Source organism: Nomascus leucogenys, chromosome 18 (assembly GCF_006542625.1).
Source record: "Nomascus leucogenys isolate Asia chromosome 18, Asia_NLE_v1, whole genome shotgun sequence".
Classification (NCBI taxonomy): domain Eukaryota; kingdom Metazoa; phylum Chordata; class Mammalia; order Primates; family Hylobatidae; genus Nomascus; species Nomascus leucogenys.
In genome coordinates, this window is record NC_044398.1 from 80,629,790 (window position 1) to 80,652,471 (window position 22,682).

Consider the following 22,682-nt stretch of genomic DNA (forward strand, 5'->3'; position numbering starts at 1 on the left):
GTGACACAATGAGCTTCTAGAAATGTTTTTCATACCTAATTCTAAGTTCTTTGTTCCACCACAGCAGCTATTTTTCCTTTCCTCAGTGGTTAAGAGTTTCCCAAAGCTCATCAGATACCTGCAGCAAAAAGAAAAAAGCAGAATGCTGCATTATATTTTCAGGGAAGATGCACAAAGTAAAGACAACAAAGAATGTCAAAACTAATTGTTTTCAGTGTGAAAAAAAGGTTTTAATCAACTTTTTGGGTCTTGCTCTGTTGCCTAGGCTGGAGTGCATTGGCTCAATCTCGGCTCACAGCAACCTCTGCCTCCCAGGTTCAATTGATTCTCCTGCCTCAGCCTCCTGAATAGCTGGGATTACAGGTGCCAACCACCACGCCCAGCTAATTTTTGTATTTTTGGTAGAGACGGGGTTTTGCTACGTTAGCCAGGCTGGTCTCGAACTCCCGACCTCAAGTGATCCTCCGGCCCGGCCTCCCAAAGTACTGGGATTACAGGTGTGAGCCACTGTGGTATAATCAACTTATTTTCAAGGCCTCTGACTACTTCTTGTAGAATCTAAACCAATCTTCTCACACACCTACCTGATTCCACAGCCAACGAGAAGGTGGGAAAACAAGATGCAGGGCTGGGTGCCAAGGCAACACAGCACCGAGGGGAGGATAGTACCTCATCATTTTTCTTTCTTCTCTTCTTCCCACCGCCTTACTTTTTCTTCCTTTTCACGGCCAAGGTAAGTACGGGATGAGAGCCAAAACAAGTTTAATCTGAATTGTTCATTTTAGCTTAATTTAAAATATTTTCTCATGAATACACCACACAAACCTCTGTGGAAAGAGGACCCCAGGGCAGCTTGAGGCACTCATATGTGACTAATTAATGCACAAAGCAGGCAATTAATTCCCTTCATTAGAGTTCTTCCCATTGCTGGGCTTAAAGCGATCTTCCTGTGAACTCCCACATACATTAACTGTTTGTCTAACGACACCTTTCAGCTGTGTATTGATGGGTGTGGATGTGCCAGCCTCACTAGAATCTAAGTTGAGGGTAAAATCTATAGTTTATTCATCCTTGTAAACTCCATAGCACTTGTATAGTGCCTTGTACACAGTATACACCGAACACTTGAGAGCTTGCGAAAGCAGTGCTGGAACAGACAGTAAGTCTGCTGCAGACAGCAAGCTTATAAGGGGTGGTCAGTGGTACCAAATGGAGCAGAGCATTTAAAAGGAAAAAAAAAAAAGATCACTGTAGTTGATGACCATGCTGTGCAGCAGAGTGGTAAAGCAGTAAGCCAAATTCTCAGCCTCTAATGAATGAACAATGAGCCAGTAAGTGTAGATACCCTTTCAAGAAGTTTGGAGACATAAGGAAGGAGACATAACATAACAGTTTGACTGACGGCAGGGTAAAGGATTTTTTGCTGTTAAAAAGTGTTGAATAAGGTCTTGAATAAGACTGTAGACTTAGAAGAAGAAATCAACAGAGATGCTATAAGACGGAAAGGGAATGCTTGAATGTGTAGAACAGGTGGGCAGGTATGGGCCAAGGTCACAAATGAAGAGCCTAACCTTTGAAAGGAGGGAGGGGATACCTATTATTTGAAAGTAGGAAGGATGATGGAGAGAACATCTGCTTGTAGTTCTGAGGGCAGGGCTTCGAGCTAACGCAGAATAGAAAAGCGATGGAAGCAAAAATGAGAGTCATTTAAAGGAAGGACTATTGAGTTGAAGAGAACAGCCATAATTTTGTAGAAGAATCTAATCAGCCTAATATTATGACTTTATATATCTACACTTAGTAAGTCAGAACCAAAGAGAAAATGAATGGTGGTGGTATCAGTTTCCTAGGGCTGCAGTAACAACGTACCAAAAATGGTGTGGCTTAAAATAACAGCTCTGAAGGCTAGAACTCAGAAATCAAGGTGTCTGCAGGGCCAAGCTTTCTCTGACGGCTCTAGGGGAGAACTGTCCTTACGCCTTCTAACTTCTGGTGTTTGCTGGCAAGCCTTGGTGTTCCTGGGCCTGTATGGTCACATGCTCATCTTCCTTCTGTGAGTCTGTGTGTGCAATTTTCCCCTTTTAAAAAAAACACCAAATTGGATCAGGCTGACCCTGATGATCTCATTCTAAATTTGATTACCTCAATAAAAACTTATTTCCAACTAAGGTCAGATTCTAAGGGACTGGGGATTAGGGATACAACTTACCTTTTTTAGGGAACACAATTCTACCCATAATAGTTGGGTGCAAGGATGTAGGTCGAAGGCTGGCAAGTGAGCCTGGATAAAGGGAGTGAGAGAAAATGAAGATGCTAATGAGAACATCGGGACGGCTGACCATGGGGCCCACACTGGAAGAGAAGCAGACTCTGGAGACCAAGAGTTGGGGTGATGGGGTAAAGGCTAAGGACTAGCAGGCGGGAAATTACAGAGCAAGCTGGTTCAGCAGCAGTCATGGTACGAGACAAGCCTGGGAGAGTGGGGACTTCAGGATCTAAGATCTCGGATTCGTGATGAGGCTGGAGGTTTGGCTGTGACTATGGCAGGTCAGCTGCAGAAGGTAATTTGTTACTGGGAGATGATCCAGTTGAAGTCACCTCCAGAGGCCAGGGCACCAAGAGCAGTTTCTCCATCCACATGGAAGAAATATGGAAGATGACATCAGGGAAAGGGACAAAGGACAACTGTATTGGGAAGAGCCAATTGTGAAGGAAGGCGGGAGAGTACCCTATAGCTCAGGAGATAAGGACATGGGGAAAGCGCAGAATATTTGGAGGGGAAAGACTCCAAGAGTCCTGAGAAATGGGGCACAACTGTGGAAGGAATCCTGAAGAGGAGGGAACATGGAAATTCCTGTGGGACCACAGTACAGTGGCAGAAGTGGTCTCTTTTGGTGAAGAAGAGAAGTAAAGTGCATTGGGGCTGGAGGGGGAGGAAAAATGAAGGCAAAACGATGAGCCAAAGCCTTAACCAGATACTTGATGTTGTGACCATCATTAATTTACTGGGCAAAAGTTGCCCTTTTGTTTGTGTTGAATGTTCCTCTTAACGTAATAAGAGAGTGGCTGAAAAACTCCTGTCAATGGTAAACCAAAATGTTGGAACTGACTTTTGGTCAAGGCCCTCTACCTAAGTAAGAGATTCAGCAGCTTTGCTAGTCTAAAGGGCCCTGTGTTGGATCCTAACTGCAGTTCTATATGGAGGCCACAGGCAGGGAGAGGAGCAGCAGGAGAGCTGCTTGGTTTCATAAAATGGGGACACTGGTACCTCCCTCATGGGGCTGCTTGGGTTTTCAGCCTACAGTTAAGTCCTTAATAAATATTAGTTGTGGCAGTTATCATTATTACAATAAATCCCATAGTTTAATGGGGGAGGGTTTAAAGTACGCTCCTCAAAATCATAGTAACAATAATGAGTCCCTCTCCCTCCTCCCTTTCTCCAAAGAGTATACTAACATGATCCCAGAACATTTATTTCCAGAGGTTTTTGACAGAAGAGCACAATCTTGAATAAAATTACACCACTGTACTTAAGGGCAACACTACATAGTAAGCAAAATCTGCCCTGACCCCTTTCACAGAAGAGAAACTTCAGAAAGGAATTTTCCATCTCCTGACAGTTTTACAACATTCATACCTCTGATGCACTTCAAGCCCCAACCCATTTCTCCTTTTCTAACTTCAACAGAAATGTGTGTTCACAAGTTGTGTGCGCGCGCATGTGTGCCTCTGTGTATGCAAAAAAGGCTCATTTTAACTACTTGATAAATGAGCTGAGACGATGTTTTGGAAAAAAAAAATTGGAAAAAAAATGTTACCCCAACACGATGGAGTAGCCAATCCAAAAGGCTTCATGCTAGAACTAGCTTTCTCCTCAAAAACTTACATCCTAAAAATGTCCCTATGGGTGCCTAAAAATGGAAATCCAGTGAGTGCATGGCCTTGAGTTCACTCCTGTCCTGAATTTCTCCCAGTGCAGGTCCAGAAGGGCGAGATGTGGCAGAAAGGAGAATGTGGGAATGTGTGAGTATCCCACAGCGAGCTCACAGTGCAGCTTGCACTCAGAGAGGAGACTCAGGGACACAAGGTCTCAGGATGCACAGTTCACCTTGGCCTCATGTACCTGGGCTGGGGAGAGGGAGACCATTCAAAAGCCTGTGCTTGGCCAGGCGCGGTGGCTCACGCCTATCATCCCAGCACTTTGGGAGGCTGAGGCGGGCAGATCACTTGAGGTCAAGAGGTTGAGACCAGCCTGACTGACATGGTGAAACCCCGTCTCTACTAAAAATACAAAAATTAACCAGGTGTGGTGGTACGCACCTGTAATCCCACCTACTCGGGAGGCTGAGGCAGGAGAATTGCTTGAACCTGGGAGTCAGAAGTTGCAGTGAGCCGAGATCGCGCCACTGCACTCCAGCCTGGGTGACAGAATGAGACTCTGTCTCAAAAAACAAAAACAACAAAAAACAAAAGCCTGTGCTTCAACCTGACTCTTCAGCCTTGGTTTCTCCCAGTACCGTCATTGGGTCTTAGGAACTTTAATGCTCATAACTAATCCCTGTGCCCCAAGAACTCCATCATGAGCCTCAAGGTCCTCCTTAAGGTATTCAGCTGGTGACTTCAGTCTGACCACTAGCCACCTGCATAGTTCCACAGCCCTTCTTGGGATCTCGATGGGCAGTCATGGTGCCTTGCCATGTAGGGCACAAAGCCTGCTTTAAGAAAAGAAGATGGGTAGAGCAAGCTGAGGCTGTTGTCCAGGCCACTGCTGAGTCCTGGCATGGGGTTGAGTGAAGTTCTTGTGAGAGAGGTGGGGCCCTGGGGGACCCTATTAGGCAGATGCCTTTGCTGCTTTCTGAGCCTGGTACTCCTGCTTCGCTTGCTCCCTCTGCTGCTGTTCTCTCTGGATCAACTGTACACGGTCTAGATGCCACTGCTGCAGATTCTGCTCATAGGTGGCGATGTCCTCTGCTTCACAGGTGGAGAGATTTTCCTTGACAAGCTGGGTGGTCAGACTTAAAAGACTTTCTGACTCAATTTTGCCCAGAGCCTGAAGCTTAGAATGTAAGGCCTGTTGGTAACAATGGGAAAAATGAGAAGAAAGGTAGAGAAGTGAGAGAAAGATACAAAGAGGAAAAACTAGCCCTGAGTGACTGACTTTAGATTTGAACAAAAGTTTCCTGACTCGTAGTTTAGTTCTCATTCTAGTGTCCCAGAATGAAGTCACCTGCAAAATAACCACACATTTTGCTGGTAGAAAAAAACCATTTTGTTGGGAAACGGTCATGCTGCCTTTCGTCCAGGTGCTGTTAGCTTTTGTTTTTTTTTTTTCAGCTCGGCAATTTTGCTAAGATGCACCACATGTGATTTCTCCCCTTTCACTCACGAACAGTAAATGGAACTCCATATGCTGTGTCTCCCTGTGTAATTTCTTGTTTTAAACCACAAAGATGGCCAGCCTCTAACAAATCTATGTTTCCACCCTGACCTAACCAAACCAAGCAGCGAACTCCAAGAATAAGAATTCTAATATGCAAACAAAATGGCAGGGGCATCTGATAACTGGATCAAGCCCAACCATACACATGCCTTCAGAATAACTGAAACAAGTATTTGTCTTTCTGGCGTTCCTCTCAACAGATGGAAATCAGTTCAAGGAATAGCTCCCCTGAGTGTCTGCACCGTGAGAAGGGTCCACCTGCTGTGCTCCACTGCACTGGGTCTTAGGAACTCTAAGACTGCAGGTCAGTCTTTACGTATTGCCTGCTTACAGCTCCATCTGAAATGGCAGCTTGGTTTGGTTGGTGTTGTGTTCCTGGAGAAGTAAGTATTAAAAACATTAATCTATTTAAGTACTTTAAGATGTACTCTCTCATTAGAGAGAGGGCCACTTACGGGGCCAGCTATAGCTTATACCACACATCCCCATGTTCCACTAACAAATGCCACTCATTGGCACAGGAAAGGAGGCTTGCTTAACAGGATTGGGGGTGGGCAGGGTGCCTAGGCTCCAGGAGGGGCCAGAGGCATAGTGTGAGAGTCAATCATATAAAAATGGCTCCCAAACAAATGACCTCTGACTAATAAAAATCAGGCAACAGGAAGAAAAGGAAATGTAAAACGAAAATGATCTCTCTCTGATAACGCTCTTCATGTGGGGTTCAAGGCCAACAAGACAGCTTGGGACACCAGAATGAGGACTAAACTACGAGTCGGCAAACTTTTGTTCAAATCTAAAGTCAGTCACTCTGGGCTAGTTTTTCTCAGCTTTGCTGTCATCTAACATGAGAAAGGTAGTCTCTAGCATCCAGAGCTCTCGCGAGGAGAAATGCACTGGTGCCCAACACACAGTTAGTAGTCAATAAATACTTGCCTTTTTAAAATTTTCATAAAAATACATTTGTAGAGGAGTGAGGGCTGAGAACTTAATGCAGGCACAGGTTTCTATTCTCTGGGGCAAAGTAGGTAAGAAACGAGAAGGAAGTTTTAATTTTTAAGAATGGTGTGGCAACCTTGGTCAATGTGAATGCAATGAATCATAATATATGGGGCTAAGGAGATTTTTTTCTTTAGCCTTTCTAAATACACAAGGTTAAGCAAAGAGCCTGAAGGGGCAGGCATGCAAATTCTCATCCCAGCTATACTGCCAGTTCTCTGGGTACCTTGGGAATATCGATTAATCTTTCTTTCTCAGTTTCAAATTATAAGAGGGAAGTTGAGTAATGACTTTATAGAAGTACTGGGAGAAATTGCTGCTAAAAATACAACAGCCTTCCCCTTACAACACTGGGAATTAGGTTCTAATTACTGAAAAGATTTAAACATAATAATCTAGCAAAGTTTACATATTATCAGTACCAAAATGACAAAAGTCACACAAAATAAGTGGGAAAGTTTTTTGCTGTACAAAGAATTCCCATTCTGACAGCATTTTTTTCCCCCTTTGCACTAGACAAGAATCAAAGCAGCTAAGAAGCCAAGAGTTCAAACACTGAACACGGTTCTTTCCTGACACTGATCACAGAGCATTTTGGGATGTACAGAGTTAGAAGCTACCAAAGGTAGCTTGAGTGCTCAGGGCTGTTCTGGAAAGAAACAGTGCAAACTGTTTATAGCTTCTATGCAGCACAAGAGAACAACACAAAGCTGCCAAAGATGAGCAAAGAAAGACACCCATGTCTTATCTCTACATACTCAAATGTGGCATTATAGTGTCTAACTGGGTTTTTAGGTTATCAAGCACATTTAATGCAAGATGGAGAAATGGCCAGATACTTTCCACCTGGGGTGGGAGTCAGGTTATGGCTATGAGGAGGCAAGCCGACAGGCGCATATCAGGAATGAGTGGGTAATGACATGCTACCTTAGTGAACAAAACTGTGACCGATTAGCTCAAGTACAAAAAGGGGCATAAAAATTCCACTGGTTTCTTTTAAGACTGCTTCCTGTGCAAAGCAATAAAAATGTAATTTTTGATGTCAGTTTTTAATGCCTCTTTGTGTGACACTGATGCAGAAAGAATGCTTGTCCATCACCAAAGGAGAGAAGTGTGTTTTATGCACTGCTAAGAGAGACACATTCTGCTATGATTCACCTTAAATCGTTCCAGGTATTGAGGAAGCTTGGACTGCTCTGTTTCCTCGATGTCTAACTGCTCCACCAGTTTTTCTGACCCCTGGTTGTCTTCATCATTTTGGGACTGCTCCTCTGAAGCCCCATCAGCCGAAGTCAGAGCCTTCAGCACTGCATCCAGCACATCGAGCTGTGGAGCAGAAAGAGGGTCAGCAACTAAATGTTTTATGGCCCAAAAGCACATGGTGAAGAAAGGCTGGAGAAGGCGAAAGAAAGGAAGAATGAGCTCTAAAAGACTGAAAAGATTTCTCTTATAAAATTGTAGGAAATATAAATGGTTATATTTTTTCACATTATAAACACCCTATCAGATGGCATGGAAAACAGTACAAAACAAATAGAAATAAGCAAGCTAGCCTGGGTATGGTGGCTCATGCCTGTAATTTCAGCACTTTAGGAGGATGACGTGGAAGGATTGCTTGAGCCCAGGAGTTTGAGACCAGCCTGGGCAACACAGGGAGATTCCATCACTTAAAAAAAAAAAAAAAAAAGCCAAGTATGGTGGTGCACCCCTGTGGTCTCAGCTACTCAGGAGGCTGAGGCAGGAAGATTGCTTGAGCCTGGGAGGTGGAGACTATAGTGAGCCATGATCACACCACTGCACTCCAGCCTGGGTGACATAGTGAGACCCTGTCTCAAAGACAAAACAACAAAATGCCAAATAAGCGAGCTACGAATTATTTGTATAAGTGAATCCACACAATGGCAGCTAAGTTCGCTTTTAGTTAGCCAGACAGGAATCCAGGAATTATGCTTGATGGGCACTAAAGTACCTCCCACTTCCATGTCTTTCTTTCTCAGTCAGTTTGGATTTGGGACAAAGGGATAGACAATTACAGAACAGAATCAACCAAAGGCCATTTTAAGTGTATGTTAAAGCCTCTGGATGCAGGCAAGGGTCCCCCTCAGAGAAAGATTTTTGGCTCACATGGTATCTATAAATTAAGAATCAGTGTAATCCACATAAGCTGCTGGCAAAGACCAGAGATGCATACATGAAATTCATTTGAATGAGGTGATTTCTGTGACTTAGGAAGTAAATTTAAAAATAGAGCATTTTTTGAATTTTGTCAAAGGCCTTTTCTGCATCTATTGAGATAATCATGTGGTTTTTGTCTTTGGTTCTGTTTATATGCTGGATTACATTTATTGATTTGCATATGTTGAACCAGCCTTGCATCCCAGGGATGAAGCCCACTTGATTATGGTGGATAAGGTTTTTGATGTGCTGCTGGATTCGGTTTGCCAGTATTTTATTGAGGATTTTTGCATCAATGTTCATCAAGGATATTGGTCTGAAATTCTCTTTTTTGGTTATGGCTCTGCCAGGCTTTGGTATCAGAACGATGCTGGCTTCATAAAATGTGTTAGGGAGGATTCCCTCTTTTTCTGTCGATTGGAATAGTTTCAGAAGGAATGGTACCAGTTCCTCCTTGTACCTCTGGTAGAATTCGGCTGTGAATCCATCAGGTCCTGGACTCTTTTTGGTCGGTAAGCTATTGATTATTGCCACAATTTCAGAACCTGTTATTGGTCTATTCAGAGATTCAACTTCTTCCTGATTTAGTCTTGGGAGTGTGTATTTGTCGAGGAATTTATCCATATCTTCTAGATTTTCCAGTTTATTTGCATAGAGGTGTTTGTAGTATTTTCTGATGGTAGATTGTATTTCTGTGGGATCAGTGGTGATATCCCCTTTTTCATTTTTTATTGCATCTATTTGATTCTTCTCTCTTTTCTTCTTTATTAGTCTTGCTAGCGGTCTATCAATTTTGTTGATCTTTTCAAAAACCCAGCTCCTGGATTCATTAATTTTTTGAAGGGTTTTTTGTGTCTCTATTTCCTTCAGTTCTGCTCTGATTTTAGTTATTTCTTGCCTTCTGCTAGCTTTTGAATGTGTTTGCTCTTGCTTTTCTAGTTCTTTTAATTGTGATGTTAGGGTGTCAATTTTGGATCTTTCCTGCTTTCTCTTGTGGGCATTTAGTGCTATAAATTTCCCTCTACACCCTTCATGCTAAAAACTCTCAATAAATTAGGTATTGATGGGACGTATGTCAAAATAATAAGCGCTATCTACGACAAACCCACAGCCAATATCATACTGAATGGGCAAAAACTGGAAGCATTCCCTCTGAAAACTGGCACAAGACAGGGATGCCCTCTCTCACCGCTCCTATTCAACATAGTGCTGGAAGTTCTGGCCAGAGCAATCAGGCAGGAGAAGGAAATAAAGGGTATTCAATTAGGAAAAGAGGAAGTCAAATTGTCCCTGTTTGCAGATGACATGATTGTATATCTAGAAAACCCCATTGTCTCAGCCCAAAATCTCCTTAAGCTGATTAGCAACTTCAGCAAAGTCTCAGGATACAAAATCAATGTACAAAAATCACAAGCATTCTTGTACACCAATCACAGACAAACAGAGAGCCAAATCATGAGTGAACTCCCATTCACAATTGCTTCAAAGAGAATAAAATACCTAGGAATCCAACTTACAAGGGATGTGAAGGACCTCTTCAAGGAGAACTACAAACCACTGCTCAATGAAATAAAAGAGGATACAAATAAATGGAAGAACATTCCGTGCTCATGGGTTGGAAGAATCAATATCGTGAAAATGGCCATACTGCCCAAGGTAATTTATAGATTCAATGCCATCCCCATCAAGCTACCAATGACTTTCTTCACAGAATTGGAAAAAACTACTTTAAAGTTCATATGGAACCAAAAAAGAGCCCGCATCACCAAGTCAATCCTAAGCCAAAAGAACAAAGCTGGAGGCATCACGCTACCTGACTTCAAACTATACTACAAGGCTACAGTAACCAAAACAGCATGGTACTGCTACCACAACAGAGACATAGATCAATGGAACAGAACAGAGCCCTCAGAAATGATGCCGCATATCTACAACTATCTGATCTTTGACAAACCTGACAAAAACAAGAAATGGGGAAAGGATTCCCTATTTAATAAATGGTGCTGGGAAAACTGGCTAGCCATATGTAGAAAGCTGAAACTGGATCCCTTCCTTACACCTTATACAAAAATTAATTCAAGATGGATTAAAGACTTCAATGTTAGACCTAAAACCATTAAAATCCTACAAGAAAACCTAGGCAATACCATTCAGGACATAGGCGTGGGCAAGGACTTCATGTCTAAAACACCAAAAGCAATGGCAACAAAAGCCAAAATTGACAAATGGGATCTAATTAAACTCAAGAGCTTCTGCACAGCAAAAGAAACTACCATCAGAGTGAACAGGCAACCTACAGAATGGGAGAAAATTTTTGCAACCTACTCATCTGACAAAGGGCTAATATCCAGAATCTACAATGAACTCAAACAAATTTACAAGAAAAAAACAAACAACCCCATCAAAAAGTGGGCAAAGGACATGAACAGACACTTCTCAAAAGAAGACATTTATGCAGCCAAAAAACACATGAAAAAATGCTCATCATCACTGGCCATCAGAGAAATGCAAATCAAAACCACAGTGAGATACCATCTCACACCAGCTAGAATGGCCATCATTAAAAAAATCAGGAAACAACAGGTGCTGGAGAGGATGTGGAGAAATAGGAATACTTTTACACTGTTGGTGGGACTGTAAACTAGTTCAACCATTGTGGAAGTCAGTGTGGTGATTCCCCAGGGACCTAGAACTAGAAATACCATTTGACCCAGCCATCCCATTACTGGGTATATACCCAAAGGACTATAAATCATGCTGCTATAAAGACACATGCACACGTATGTTTATTGCGGCACTATTCACGATAGCAAAGACTTGGAACCAACCCAAATGTCCAACAACGATAGACTGGATTAAGAAAATGTGGCACATACACACCATGGAATACTATGCAGCCATAAAAAATGATGAGTTCATGTCCTTTGTAGGGACATGGATGAAACTGGAAAACATCATTCTCAGTAAACTATCGCAAGGACAAAAAACCAAACACTGCATCTTCTCACTCATAGGTGGGAATTGAACAATGAGAACTCATGGACACAGGAAGGGGAACATCACACTCCGGGGACTGTTGTGGGGTTGGGGGAGGGGGGAGGGACAGCATTAGGAGATATACCTAATGCTAAATGACAAGTTAATGGGTGCAGGAAATCAACATGGCACATGGATACATATGTAACAAACCTGCACATTGTGCACATGTACCCTAAAACCTAAAGTATAATATAAAAAAAAAAAAAAATAGAACATTGTTTGTTTTGACCCCTCTCCCCTCTACTTTCACTTTGAGGTATATCTCCCTTGACCCACAGAGGGCCTAATAATCAGAAATGGGATATTAACAACAGCAAGGCCAGTAGAAACACCTACCTGAAACCAATTAATCCTGTCCATGTCATATCAGAACAGAAATCCTAAAAATACGCCAAGGCCTTTTAATGCCACTAATACATCACATCCAAACTGGACACATAGCACATTCTTGCTGACATGTGAACTCATTTTCTACTGTTAGAATGCAAAGAATGCGAATCTGGCTGAGATTGGACGGCGTATTTCCCTGGCAAAGGATTTATGTATAATTTTGTGTTTTCAATCACCAGTACTGACTATAGCAGGGTTAAAACAAGTATAGTGAGAAATGTATATCCTTTGTTATAAACGTCTGGCAAAGAGCATAATAATTCACTAGACATAAGTATAAGGTGACAGGACAGGCACCAGACCTGATCACCTCAGGAATGAAATGAAAGCCAAGGGATGAACCCTAGCAACCAGAGTCAAGAAAAAATAAATACATGGCTCTACGGTAACCTTTACTCCATGGTAACAAGACAGTCAATGTCCTTCTCAGGCCTCACACTGGCTGTAAAAGCTGTTTGGACAGGAGCAGACACTGCAGCTGCCTGTGGGGTGTAAGGCACATCATGTCTCCTGGAGTTCCAGCAACCCCATACCATCAAGGGTCCTAGGTGACCAAGAGGCATGAGCTTTGGGGCTGGTGGGAGAGTAGCGTTCTCGTCCTGGTAAAGTGAACACCTTAGAACTTTGAAAGAAACATCTACCGAGATCTCATCAGCATGACACATTCACACAGAATGGTTTAAGATGGTTCCATCTCTGGTCCCCAGATTCATTTCTTGAGGACTTTTATGGGGAAAAAAGCTATGTAGTCCCTCAGGACTACATGGGGTTACAAATGGGAGAAAATTCGCAACCTACTCATCTGACAAAGGGCTAATATCCAGAATCTACAATGAACTCAAACAAATTTACAAGAAAAAAACAAACAACCCCATCAAAAAGTGGGCAAAGGACATGAACAGCCACTTCTCAAAAGAAGACATTTATGCAGCCAAAAAACACATGAAAAAATGCTCATCATCACTGGCCATCAGAGAAATGCAAATCAAAACCACAACGAGATATCATCTCACACCAGTTAGAATGGCCATCATTAAAAAGTCAGGAAACAACAGGTGCTGGAGAGGATGTGGAGAAATAGGAACACTTTTACACTGTTGGTGGGAGTGTAAACTAGTTCAACCATTGTGGAAGTCAGTGTGGCGATTCCTCAGGGATCTAGAACTAGAAATACCATTTGACCCAGCCATCCCATTACTGGGTATACACCCAAAGGACTATAAATCATGCTGCTATAAAGACACATGCACACATATGTTTACTGAGGCACTATTCACGATAGCAAAGACTTGGAACCAACCCAAATGTCCAACAACGATAGACTGGATTAAGAAAATGTGGCACATATACACCATGGAATACTATGCAGCCATAAAAAATGATGAGTTCATGTCCTTTGTAGGGACATGGATGAAACTGGAAACCATCATTCTCAGTAAACTATCGCAAGGACAAAAAACCAAACATCGCATGTTCTCACTCATAGGTGGGAACTGAACAATGAGAACACATGGACACAGGAAGGGGAACATCACACTCCAGGGACTGTTGTGGGGTGGGGGGAGGGGGGAGGGACAGCTTTAGGAAGATTTACCTAATGCTAAATGACGAGTTAATAGGTGCAGCACACCAACATGGCACATGGATACATATGTAACAAACCTGCACATTGTGCACATGTACCCTAAAACTCAAAGTATAATAATAATAATAATAAAAAAAAGAAAAAAAATGAAATTTTACCCTCTCTTCAGTTCCCACTGAGATTTTTTTTTTTTGGTAAAGGAGGTGAGGGACGAGGCAGTGGAATAGTTTTTCTTTCCTTGACAATGAACTATAAATCAATGTTAATATTTTCTAGTGCCTTTGGTCAGGAGCATGGAAAATGTTTGTGGTTTTGCATTTTTTCAACTGGATAAGTACCTATTCTACAGAAATATAGGAAGTAGGGGTAGCGGAAAGACAATGAAAACAAATTTAAAGCTCAGGTTATGGGAAACAGATGGCTAAATCTCACGCCTTAGAGCTGAAGAACATACCGCTTCTCTACACAGCTTTATGTCTTCTGGCGAGGCAGCCACTTTCTCCATCACTTGAAGGGCTCTGTCAAGGTAGCCTGGTTTCCATATCAGAGGCATGTTGTGGTACACAGCCCATAGCCCTTGCTGCAACTCCACCTTCCCTGTGGCCAAAAAGAACAATAAAGAATGCTCAGCCATGTCTTCCTACCATTTCTAGGACTGAAGACCTGAAGGCCCAAGTGAATGTTCACCTGGCAGCTCTAGAAATAGAGAAGGATCATTTTAAATTTGTACCAAGAGACTCATCTCATCCGGTGACACTTCAGATGGATAATGATGAATGTGGTAAAATTCACTGTATCCATTTTGTAATGCAAAATTACATGAACTTGCTTTTCTTCTTTCTCATTTGGGCTGGTGGATATTTTCATGAGGATGTATATATAAACCACTGGGCTGAGGACAATTGAGAGGCTGACATATATGGCTCCAGGTAAGGATATCCTTAAAAAACAAGTCAACTGAGATACAATTTTTGTTTCAAGAACAAAATCTTCCCCAGAAAAAGAAATCTCACAACTTTCCTACTGTGAAAATTTTGTCAACATCCGACAACCTTCCCTGCTAGGAAATGTTTGTCATTTTTTGAAATCCTTCAAAACACAAAAATCCTTATGAAAAAAACCCCTCATCTTTCCCTTCTTTCCTTTGAGTTTCATCAGTTTTAAAATCACAGAGTTCTCATGATCTTTTTGGATCTCTGGACGTGAATGTTTCTCTGGGTACCTCAAGCCATCACACCTGGAGTTCAAGATGTGGACTCTAGACAGCAGGGTCTTCTGGTAGGGAGATGGCTGTCTGCATTCCTGTGGCACAGAACCTATCTGCACTAATGACTAAAGTCACCTTGAGCTGCCCAGTCTTAAATCCACCTTCTTTTATCTTTCCTGGGAAGGAGGATTTGGGAAAGCCAGAGTAGGACACAAACAGACAAAGCTTATCAGGCGACAGCTAATTTTAGACCTTTAAGGTGCTTGGGGCTGGACTACAGTTACATTCTGGGCAGCTGCTTCCATCAGGGTTGAGTGAGGCTGCATGGCAAATGACACAATGAGAGCAAAGAGCTTCTGATCTGATGGCTGCCATCACAAAGAACCAGGGCCTCTGCTCACAAACCATAACAAAGTACGTATTCTTTGCCCTGTCACTTCTGACCAATTCAGGCTGTATGACAGTCCTGAATGCTAATCTGAAAGCAAAGGAAAATACATGTAAATCAACATCAAAAGTAGGTGGCAAATAAGGAAAAAATGATTTTTAAAAAGAGTGGTCAACTCCTTTGTTAGTCTGATAGACAGTCAATAAACTCTGAAGTTCCTCTGAGTTATTATATCAGAATCAGCACCAAGAATAACACATTACATTCTGTTGGCAAAGATTAACTTCAAAAGCAGTCAAACTGCTATAACTTTATGATTTTAAAAAAAAAAGGTAAGCAGAAGCAATGTATAATTGAGAGATGCCTAACAACTTAAGATACGATGGGAGAGTAATGAAATAACATAAATTTAATAAACCTCTGTAAATCAGGACAACGTTACATTGAGGTTGAATCTTATTTGCCCAGATTCCACACAACCCAGGTTCCGAGGCCACTCTTCAGAAGGCTTTGTCCTCTTAACCTGTCTGATTTTCCATGCAATCAGGGCACAAGAGGAAAGCCACCATTGCACCTCCTGGTGCAATCACATGGTACCCATGAACCACTCCGCTTTTCCTGAAGTGCTACTACTTGTGCTCTTAGTTTATCTTCCCTTACCCGAAAACAATACCAAAGATACAAGTTCAACTCTAACTCTTAATTTCTTACCTTCTGGACTTTAGATCTAAAGAGACAGAAAGATCTTTGTTAATACCGGAAAAGATTCTACTGGCTAGTCTCCCTAAACAGGGCCAGAACATCCCTTTCTTTATCCCTTCTTCAGACTGATTACCACTGAATGTTATTACCTATATCCACCAGAACTAGTTCTTGCTTTGCCAGTGATGGCAGGTTTTAAGAACCCTCTTTACTCTCTTATGGAGTAACTGTAAGGCCACCAAGGTCTATTTTTATGTCTAAAAACAAAGGCTAATTGGATTTCACTGGTAAATTTAAATCAAATTACAATTTTATTATGAACTGGAAGAATGCAACAATTCTGACCATAAAGAACAGTATTTGTAAGAATCATTAGCTTACCAAGTAGTGCATAGCCATACAACTGGGAACTGAAACCCACTGAATTCTTTTGTTTTAGGCCTGGAAGCAATAGGGATGCACCAAAGTTCTTCTCCTCTTCCCACTGCAACAGAATATACCAGATCATGATCCATCTAAGCAATGAGTACTTTATACAAAAATGTGACTTTTAATGACACGAGGAAAAGAACGTGTTACAGCAATAAGTAAACAAAGAAGAAGAACAAAGCTATATATACATTATGATCCTAATTTGGGGATTAAAAGGTACTTATGTCAAAGAAAAATATAGGAAAGAAATACCCTATATGTTAATGGATTTTTGGGCAGTGAAATTATGAGCAATTTTGGTTTTATTCCGTGTATATCTTATTATTTTCCAAATATTTGGCAATGAATAAGCATTTCTTTTACAATCAGAAAAGCAAAACAAAACAAAAATAAAGAGTACACTTTAAACCAACACTCGAGACAATCAATAGATTCAACATGCTGTCAGCCCCACAATCACTCATACTGTTGTGGCCTGATGGAACAAGCTTTTGAATTTTAAACAATTTAGCAATGATAAGACTTCTCCTTCAGAGTGTTAGAATAAATACCACTATTAAATTGCTTTTAGATAGATTTGTGCCTCTCAAAAACAAATTAGGCAATCAGAAACAGTGATCGTTTCTTTCAGCTCGGTGCAAAATTACGCTTTAATGAAAGTGAAGTCTTTAGAGACATGGGGGAAACAAAGGGCAAAAACACAAGCATTGCTAAATCTGCTGCAGACTAGTAACAACGATGACTGGAGGACTTCCTGGCAATGTGGCCAGGGGAGAGCCTTGGCAACTCCCCAGTGGGATTTGATCTTCTTGGTGCCACATGAGTATACACTGGACAGAGCTGGAGCCCTAACTCTGGCTTCAAAACATAGAACACTAAGCTCAGGTTGCCCTGCACTGGTCTCTGCACCAAGAGATTAGGGAGGAAGCAGAGAATGAATAATGTCTGCAGGCTGCAGTTACAGCCACGGGCAAGTGAGGCACCCCAGATGTTCATAGGCACCCAAACCTCTTTACTGTGAGTAGGCTTTGTGCAATACAAGTGTCATTTCTTGAGGCTGCTCTCCAGTCTTTGAGAAAAGCAAAGACCTCAGAAGAAAAACAACACCCCCCAAGCACTTCTGCAGCACAGGTAAATAAAAGAGCTGGTAATTAAAAACCAGGTCATTTTACTTTCAAAAGGAAACCACTCTAAGAAGTTTGATTTTCCCCACCTAAAACTGCATGAAAAGTGGGGCCGGCGAATAATAAATAAGGAGCCTTACAAATATTTTTTTCCCCCCGTAGGGAAAAACAGGAGCTACAGTATCAGGCTGTAGTAGGGGTTAAAGCCAAATGAACACTAAAATATCTAAGCACTAGATACCTTTGATGTGTTAGGAGTTGAGGAAGGGTGGTGACAGTGACTGGCATGGTGATTCTTCCAAAGGACTTCAAAAAAGAAGAATGAAAACAAACCAATGACTGTCTTAGAAATTTTCTGATCATTGTCTGGGACTGCTGGAACTACTGCTGCTTATATGAAGCTATTCATGTGTCAACATAAATTAACAGATTATCTTCCAAGCCTTTAGTTTCTTTTCTTTTCTTTTCTTTTTTTCTCTTTGGAGACAGGGTCTTGCCCTACTGCCCAGGCTGGAATGCAGTGGCGTGATCACAGCTCACTGTAACCTCAAACTTATGGGATCAAGGGATCCTCCCAACTCAGCCTCCTGAGTAGCTAGGACTATAGGCATGTGCCACCATGCCTGGTTAATATTTTTTTTATTTTCAATTTTTGTAGAGATGAGGCCTAGCCTGGTCTCAAACTCCTGGCCTTAAGCAATCCTCTTGTCTTGGCCTCTCAAAGTACTAAGATTACAGGCATGAGCCACTGCTCCTGGCCCAAGCCTTTAATTTCTATTGTAGACACTGTAATGGACTAATTCAGGTGTTGTTTCATCAATGCCCTCAAAGTTTTTCCATTTTATGCTTTGCCTCTTCCATTAATACAAAGCAAATCCTCATTCTCCCAACTTCCCCGCTTTATTCTCCACTTCATAGCTAGGCGTCTTAAAAGAGTTGTCTATACCTCTAATCATTCTACAATCCATTCCAATTTGGTTTCCTGCTCCATTACTCATATGGAAACAAAGGTTACGATTTAGTGCCTCCCATGCCACTAATGCATTTAATGAACTTTTTTTATTCCTCATCTTACCCTACCCCTTTGGAAGCATTCTACATAGTAGACCATCTCTTCCTGTGGATTCTGTGATCCAACACATTCCTGATTTCCCTTCTTTTTGCTTTCTGGCTCATTTGCAAACATTTACACATGGATGTATAAGTCTCCAAAATTGTATCTCCAGTCCAGATCTTTCCATTAAGCCCCCAGTTCCTTGGTGAAATCTCGTGACTGTCTCAAATGAATTTCAAAATGCAACATGTTCAGAGCCACATTAATGATTTGTCTCATAACATCCAGTCTTTTCCCAAAGTTCCCTTTTGCAAACAACACATGGAACCCCTTCCATCCAGACATATGAGTCGGAAACTGAGGAGAGAATATGTGACCCCTGCTTCCCTGCCTCATCTTGTTATTTACCTTCCAAATATGCTCATTGGCTACTCTCTAACTGCATCATATCCTGGTCTCTATGCTACCATTATCCCTTGCTCAGATTCATGGTAGTCTCTCAGATGGTCTGACCATAGCCATCCTTGCCCTGCTCTGATAGCTTATCCACAGTACAGCCAGAAGGACCTTATCAAAACACAGATTGGATTATTATATGCCCTCTGCTTCTAACTTTTCAAGGGCTTCTCACTATTTTTAGAATGAACACAAAATGGCTTAGTATGGCCTACATTCTCCAACCCTATCTCACCCCATGTCCTCCCTACCATTTTCTGTTGTAACTACATTGACTATCTTCTTCCAGCCCATTTCTGCTAAGTTTTCTGCCACAGGACATTTGCACATGAAATTTCCTCTTTTTGGACTGTTCTTCCCCTCCTTAGCCGGTTAATTACCAGTCATCCTTCAATAGTAACCTAAGAAGTATTTCCTTAAGGAAGCCCTTCCTAACCAATTTAAGTTTAAAATACAGAGAAAACTCCCTATAATATAGTCTTTTCATAGATTTCTCCTTTGCAGTGTTCATTATAGTCATAGTTTTATATCTGTGTGATTGTTTTGTTTAAACATCTGTGTTCTTCCTAAATCGTAAGCAGAAAATGTTTGCTCACCATTATATAACTAGCACTTGCCAATGTATGGAATTTGTATGTGTTCAATATAGTATATTTAATGAATTAATAAGGAATGTGGGGTATATCATAAGACTATGACACTCATCTTAGAAAGGCATAACATGCCATCTACTCTTTAGAATGTGGGCTGGACTAAATGACCTCTTCAGTACCTACCCAAACTGGGATTTTTTGATGTTTACAATTGAGGTTAAGGGCAGATGGCAGAGGCAGACTGACTGGCTTTACCAGGTGGCTTCCTTACCTACTAGCTGGGGGGTTACTCTGTAACATCTCTAGGCCTCAGTCTCCTTATCTGCCTAGGGTTGTTGTGAGAATTAAATGTATTAATACATTTAAAACAAGAACATAGCCTGGTGTAAAGTAAGTGCTACTTAAAATATCAGTTATTGCTATTGTTATTCTTAGGACAACAATAAGCAATGATTAAATATGCGAACTTAAGACCTGAAACCAAAACTTGATATTCTAGACTTTCCAAAACGGAACTGCCCTAGAGAAACCTTAGGAAAATACTGATACAAATGAAATAATTAGTATTTAATATCCCAGGTAACGGTCAACGTTAGCTGCCTCAATGCCTCTTTGACATGCCATGTCCAGCTCTCAATGACTACCAATGACCCATTTCTGAATGTCTGAGGTGCACTCAGCCTAGCTCAAGTTTCAAAATATGCACAAGGACTTTCTTTTGAGATTCTCTCAAGTGGAAGAACCTCCAATTCCATTTGTTAGAAACCAGTAACCAAAATGTATACAATAAACACACATTCCTGGTTGTGCCTGGCCACAGAGCTGCAGACACCTTTTTCTAGCTTTTGAGAGCAAGCCCCTGCTTGCCTTTTCTAAAGTTCTTAATAACTGCTTTAGGGAAGATCACTTACATTGAAGTCTGTCTTCTTTGCCAGACAATGAAATAAAACATAGAGGGAGAGAAGTTGGGTGGAAGGCACTTCAAAGGCTTCTTGCATCATGACCTCAAAAACCACAGATAAAGCATCTAACAAGAAGATGAAAGTAAAAATGAGAGGAAATTAGTTGTAGGTAATATTACCAAATCTCTATTTAACTATAAACACTCTTAAAACGTGGGGCATGGTAAAAAAAAAAAACAATGCAGAATTAAGAAGTAAAATATGCGGGCTCAGGCTCTGGCCCTAGTTCTTCCACAAACAAGGTTTTTCCTCAGCCTTTAGCTTCTATTTTACATACCAGAACGAACTAAATCAGGTTCTACTGCACCAACGTCCTGAAGGACATTAAATAAACCACTCATTTCTCTTGGCTTCCAGTATCATCGTCATAATGATAAAATACTATTTGCTTCACCTACTTCAAGAGAATTTTGGACAGTTCAACCAGATAATACAAATGAAAATGGCTCAAACTGTGATGCAAGTTTAAGGCATCATGTCTATCAGCTAGAAGCGCTAAGGCATAAAGGAGACACATATATTCTCAAGGTCACCCTGACAGGCAGAGCAGAGAAGGTTGGTCTGACTGCCCTATTCTCTGCTCTGGTACCTTCTCACTGTTAAGGCAGAAGAGGACAAAAATGCTAAAGGAAACCCTAAATCTCAGGTGTTATTTCAAAGAAAGCAAAATAATGACTATAAAAAGGACAATAAGGCTCAGTTTAAAATACTTGTTGGAAGGGAATGAGAAATGCTCATTCATAAATTATAAGCCCCTGAGTATAACATGTAACATAAAATACTTGTTTGCACATTAATGCTGGTCATTAAAGCCTGGAGAGCAGGCTTTAAACAATTTTTATTTTCCCTTGATATTCTACAACATAGATGGAGGCCAAGAAAATCAAGTCAAACAATTTCCTTTCTGTAGTTATTTGGTGGTAAAGCAGAGAATATTAACAATGGCTTAAAATGAAGTGCCTGTTCATATCACAAGCACAACAAATGTTTTTCACTTACTGAATTATTTTTTTAACCAATTTTTACATATATTCATAACTACAAAATAGCACTGATTTGCAGCTGTTGCTAGCCAGCTGGTTTTGCACATGTTGTCATGGTTCTGAATGAGGCCATAGGCATGAATTTCTATGTTCTTTTTGCAAATGGGGAAACTGAGATAGGCACATCAGGTCGTCATCTAATAAGTCAGTAGAAAAATAAGAACCTGGAAGGGATTTTCTTTTACATAAACAAATAAGCCAGTAATATTTTAAAAGAGCATAGGCTAAAAATTCAGTTGAAAAAAAAAATCTCATTTCTGTTAACTGTTCATTACTGAATCCAAAATTACACTTGAAAAATAAATTTACTTTATCCTTTATTTATATTCTGCATTTCAGTCAGTTTGGGAAGTGAAATTAGATTGGCCTATATAATTAACTTACTTTTCCTCTATAATCATTTATGTACTTTGATATTTTCTATCTTAACAAAAATAATGTTTTTAAAAATTTTGCATAAATGATAATCATCAAAACTTTTCTGACTAAAAGAGTAATGAAGAGATGTTATTAAGAAATAAAAAAGGGGAAGTTTCTACATTTGTACACCTCCCTTTGGGAGCTGGAAGCCCTATAAACACTGAATCTGGGCTTAATTTCTTACCTTTGTAATTTTCTTTCTTTATGAAAGAATCCATCAGTAAATTGAATGTAAAGTTATCTGGAAAAATTCCATATTGAACCTATAATGAAAATGAACATAACAGGAAAAAAAGAGAAAATTATCTAATTTAGTCTGTAATATATGCCTATATATTAGTCAGAATAAAACTTGCCACTATTAGCTTTAAAATATTTGACTATCATTTTACAGCATCTGTGACAGTGAAACAGAAGCCATGACTCATGAGGTTTGGTAACTGGAACTGTTGGTCAGGGTGAGAAAGTTGTGAGTGGGTGTCTGATATAAGACAACTGATATGTAAAAACTAAGGCTCCAATTCTAACACCTCATCATAGCTTAAAAAAAATAAAAGAAAAAAGAAAAAAAGAAACCCACACAACCCCCCTAACTGGTTCAGTGACTCTTTTTATAAAGTATGAATAACAATGCAAAAACAGACTCTCATGAGAAAGCAGACATTACATAGCATTT

The 22,682-nt window shown here is 40.8% G+C and overlaps 1 protein-coding gene across 6 annotated transcripts in view; it reads right to left on the reverse strand.

Moving 5' to 3' along the window:
* Nucleotides 1–3,452: 3,452 nt before the first annotated feature.
* Nucleotides 3,453–22,682, reverse strand: part of MRPS27 (mitochondrial ribosomal protein S27) — a 106,623-nt gene continuing 87,393 nt past the window's right edge. For 4 of the 6 annotated variants that reach the window (XM_030798078.1, XM_030798076.1, XM_030798080.1 and 1 more), the window contains 6 exons: nucleotides 22,191–22,269; nucleotides 20,493–20,608; nucleotides 16,304–16,406; nucleotides 14,080–14,222; nucleotides 7,595–7,828; nucleotides 3,453–5,071 (listed from right to left, as the gene is read on the reverse strand). In XM_030798078.1, coding sequence (XP_030653938.1) covers nucleotides 4,832–5,071; nucleotides 7,595–7,828; nucleotides 14,080–14,222; nucleotides 16,304–16,406; nucleotides 20,493–20,608; nucleotides 22,191–22,269 — 915 coding nt within the window. In that variant the 3' untranslated portion in view covers nucleotides 3,453–4,831. The remainder of the gene's footprint in view (nucleotides 5,072–7,594; nucleotides 7,829–14,079; nucleotides 14,223–16,303; nucleotides 16,407–20,492; nucleotides 20,609–22,190; nucleotides 22,270–22,682) is intronic. The other 2 variants (XM_030798081.1, XM_030798077.1) reach the window with 1 other exon arrangement.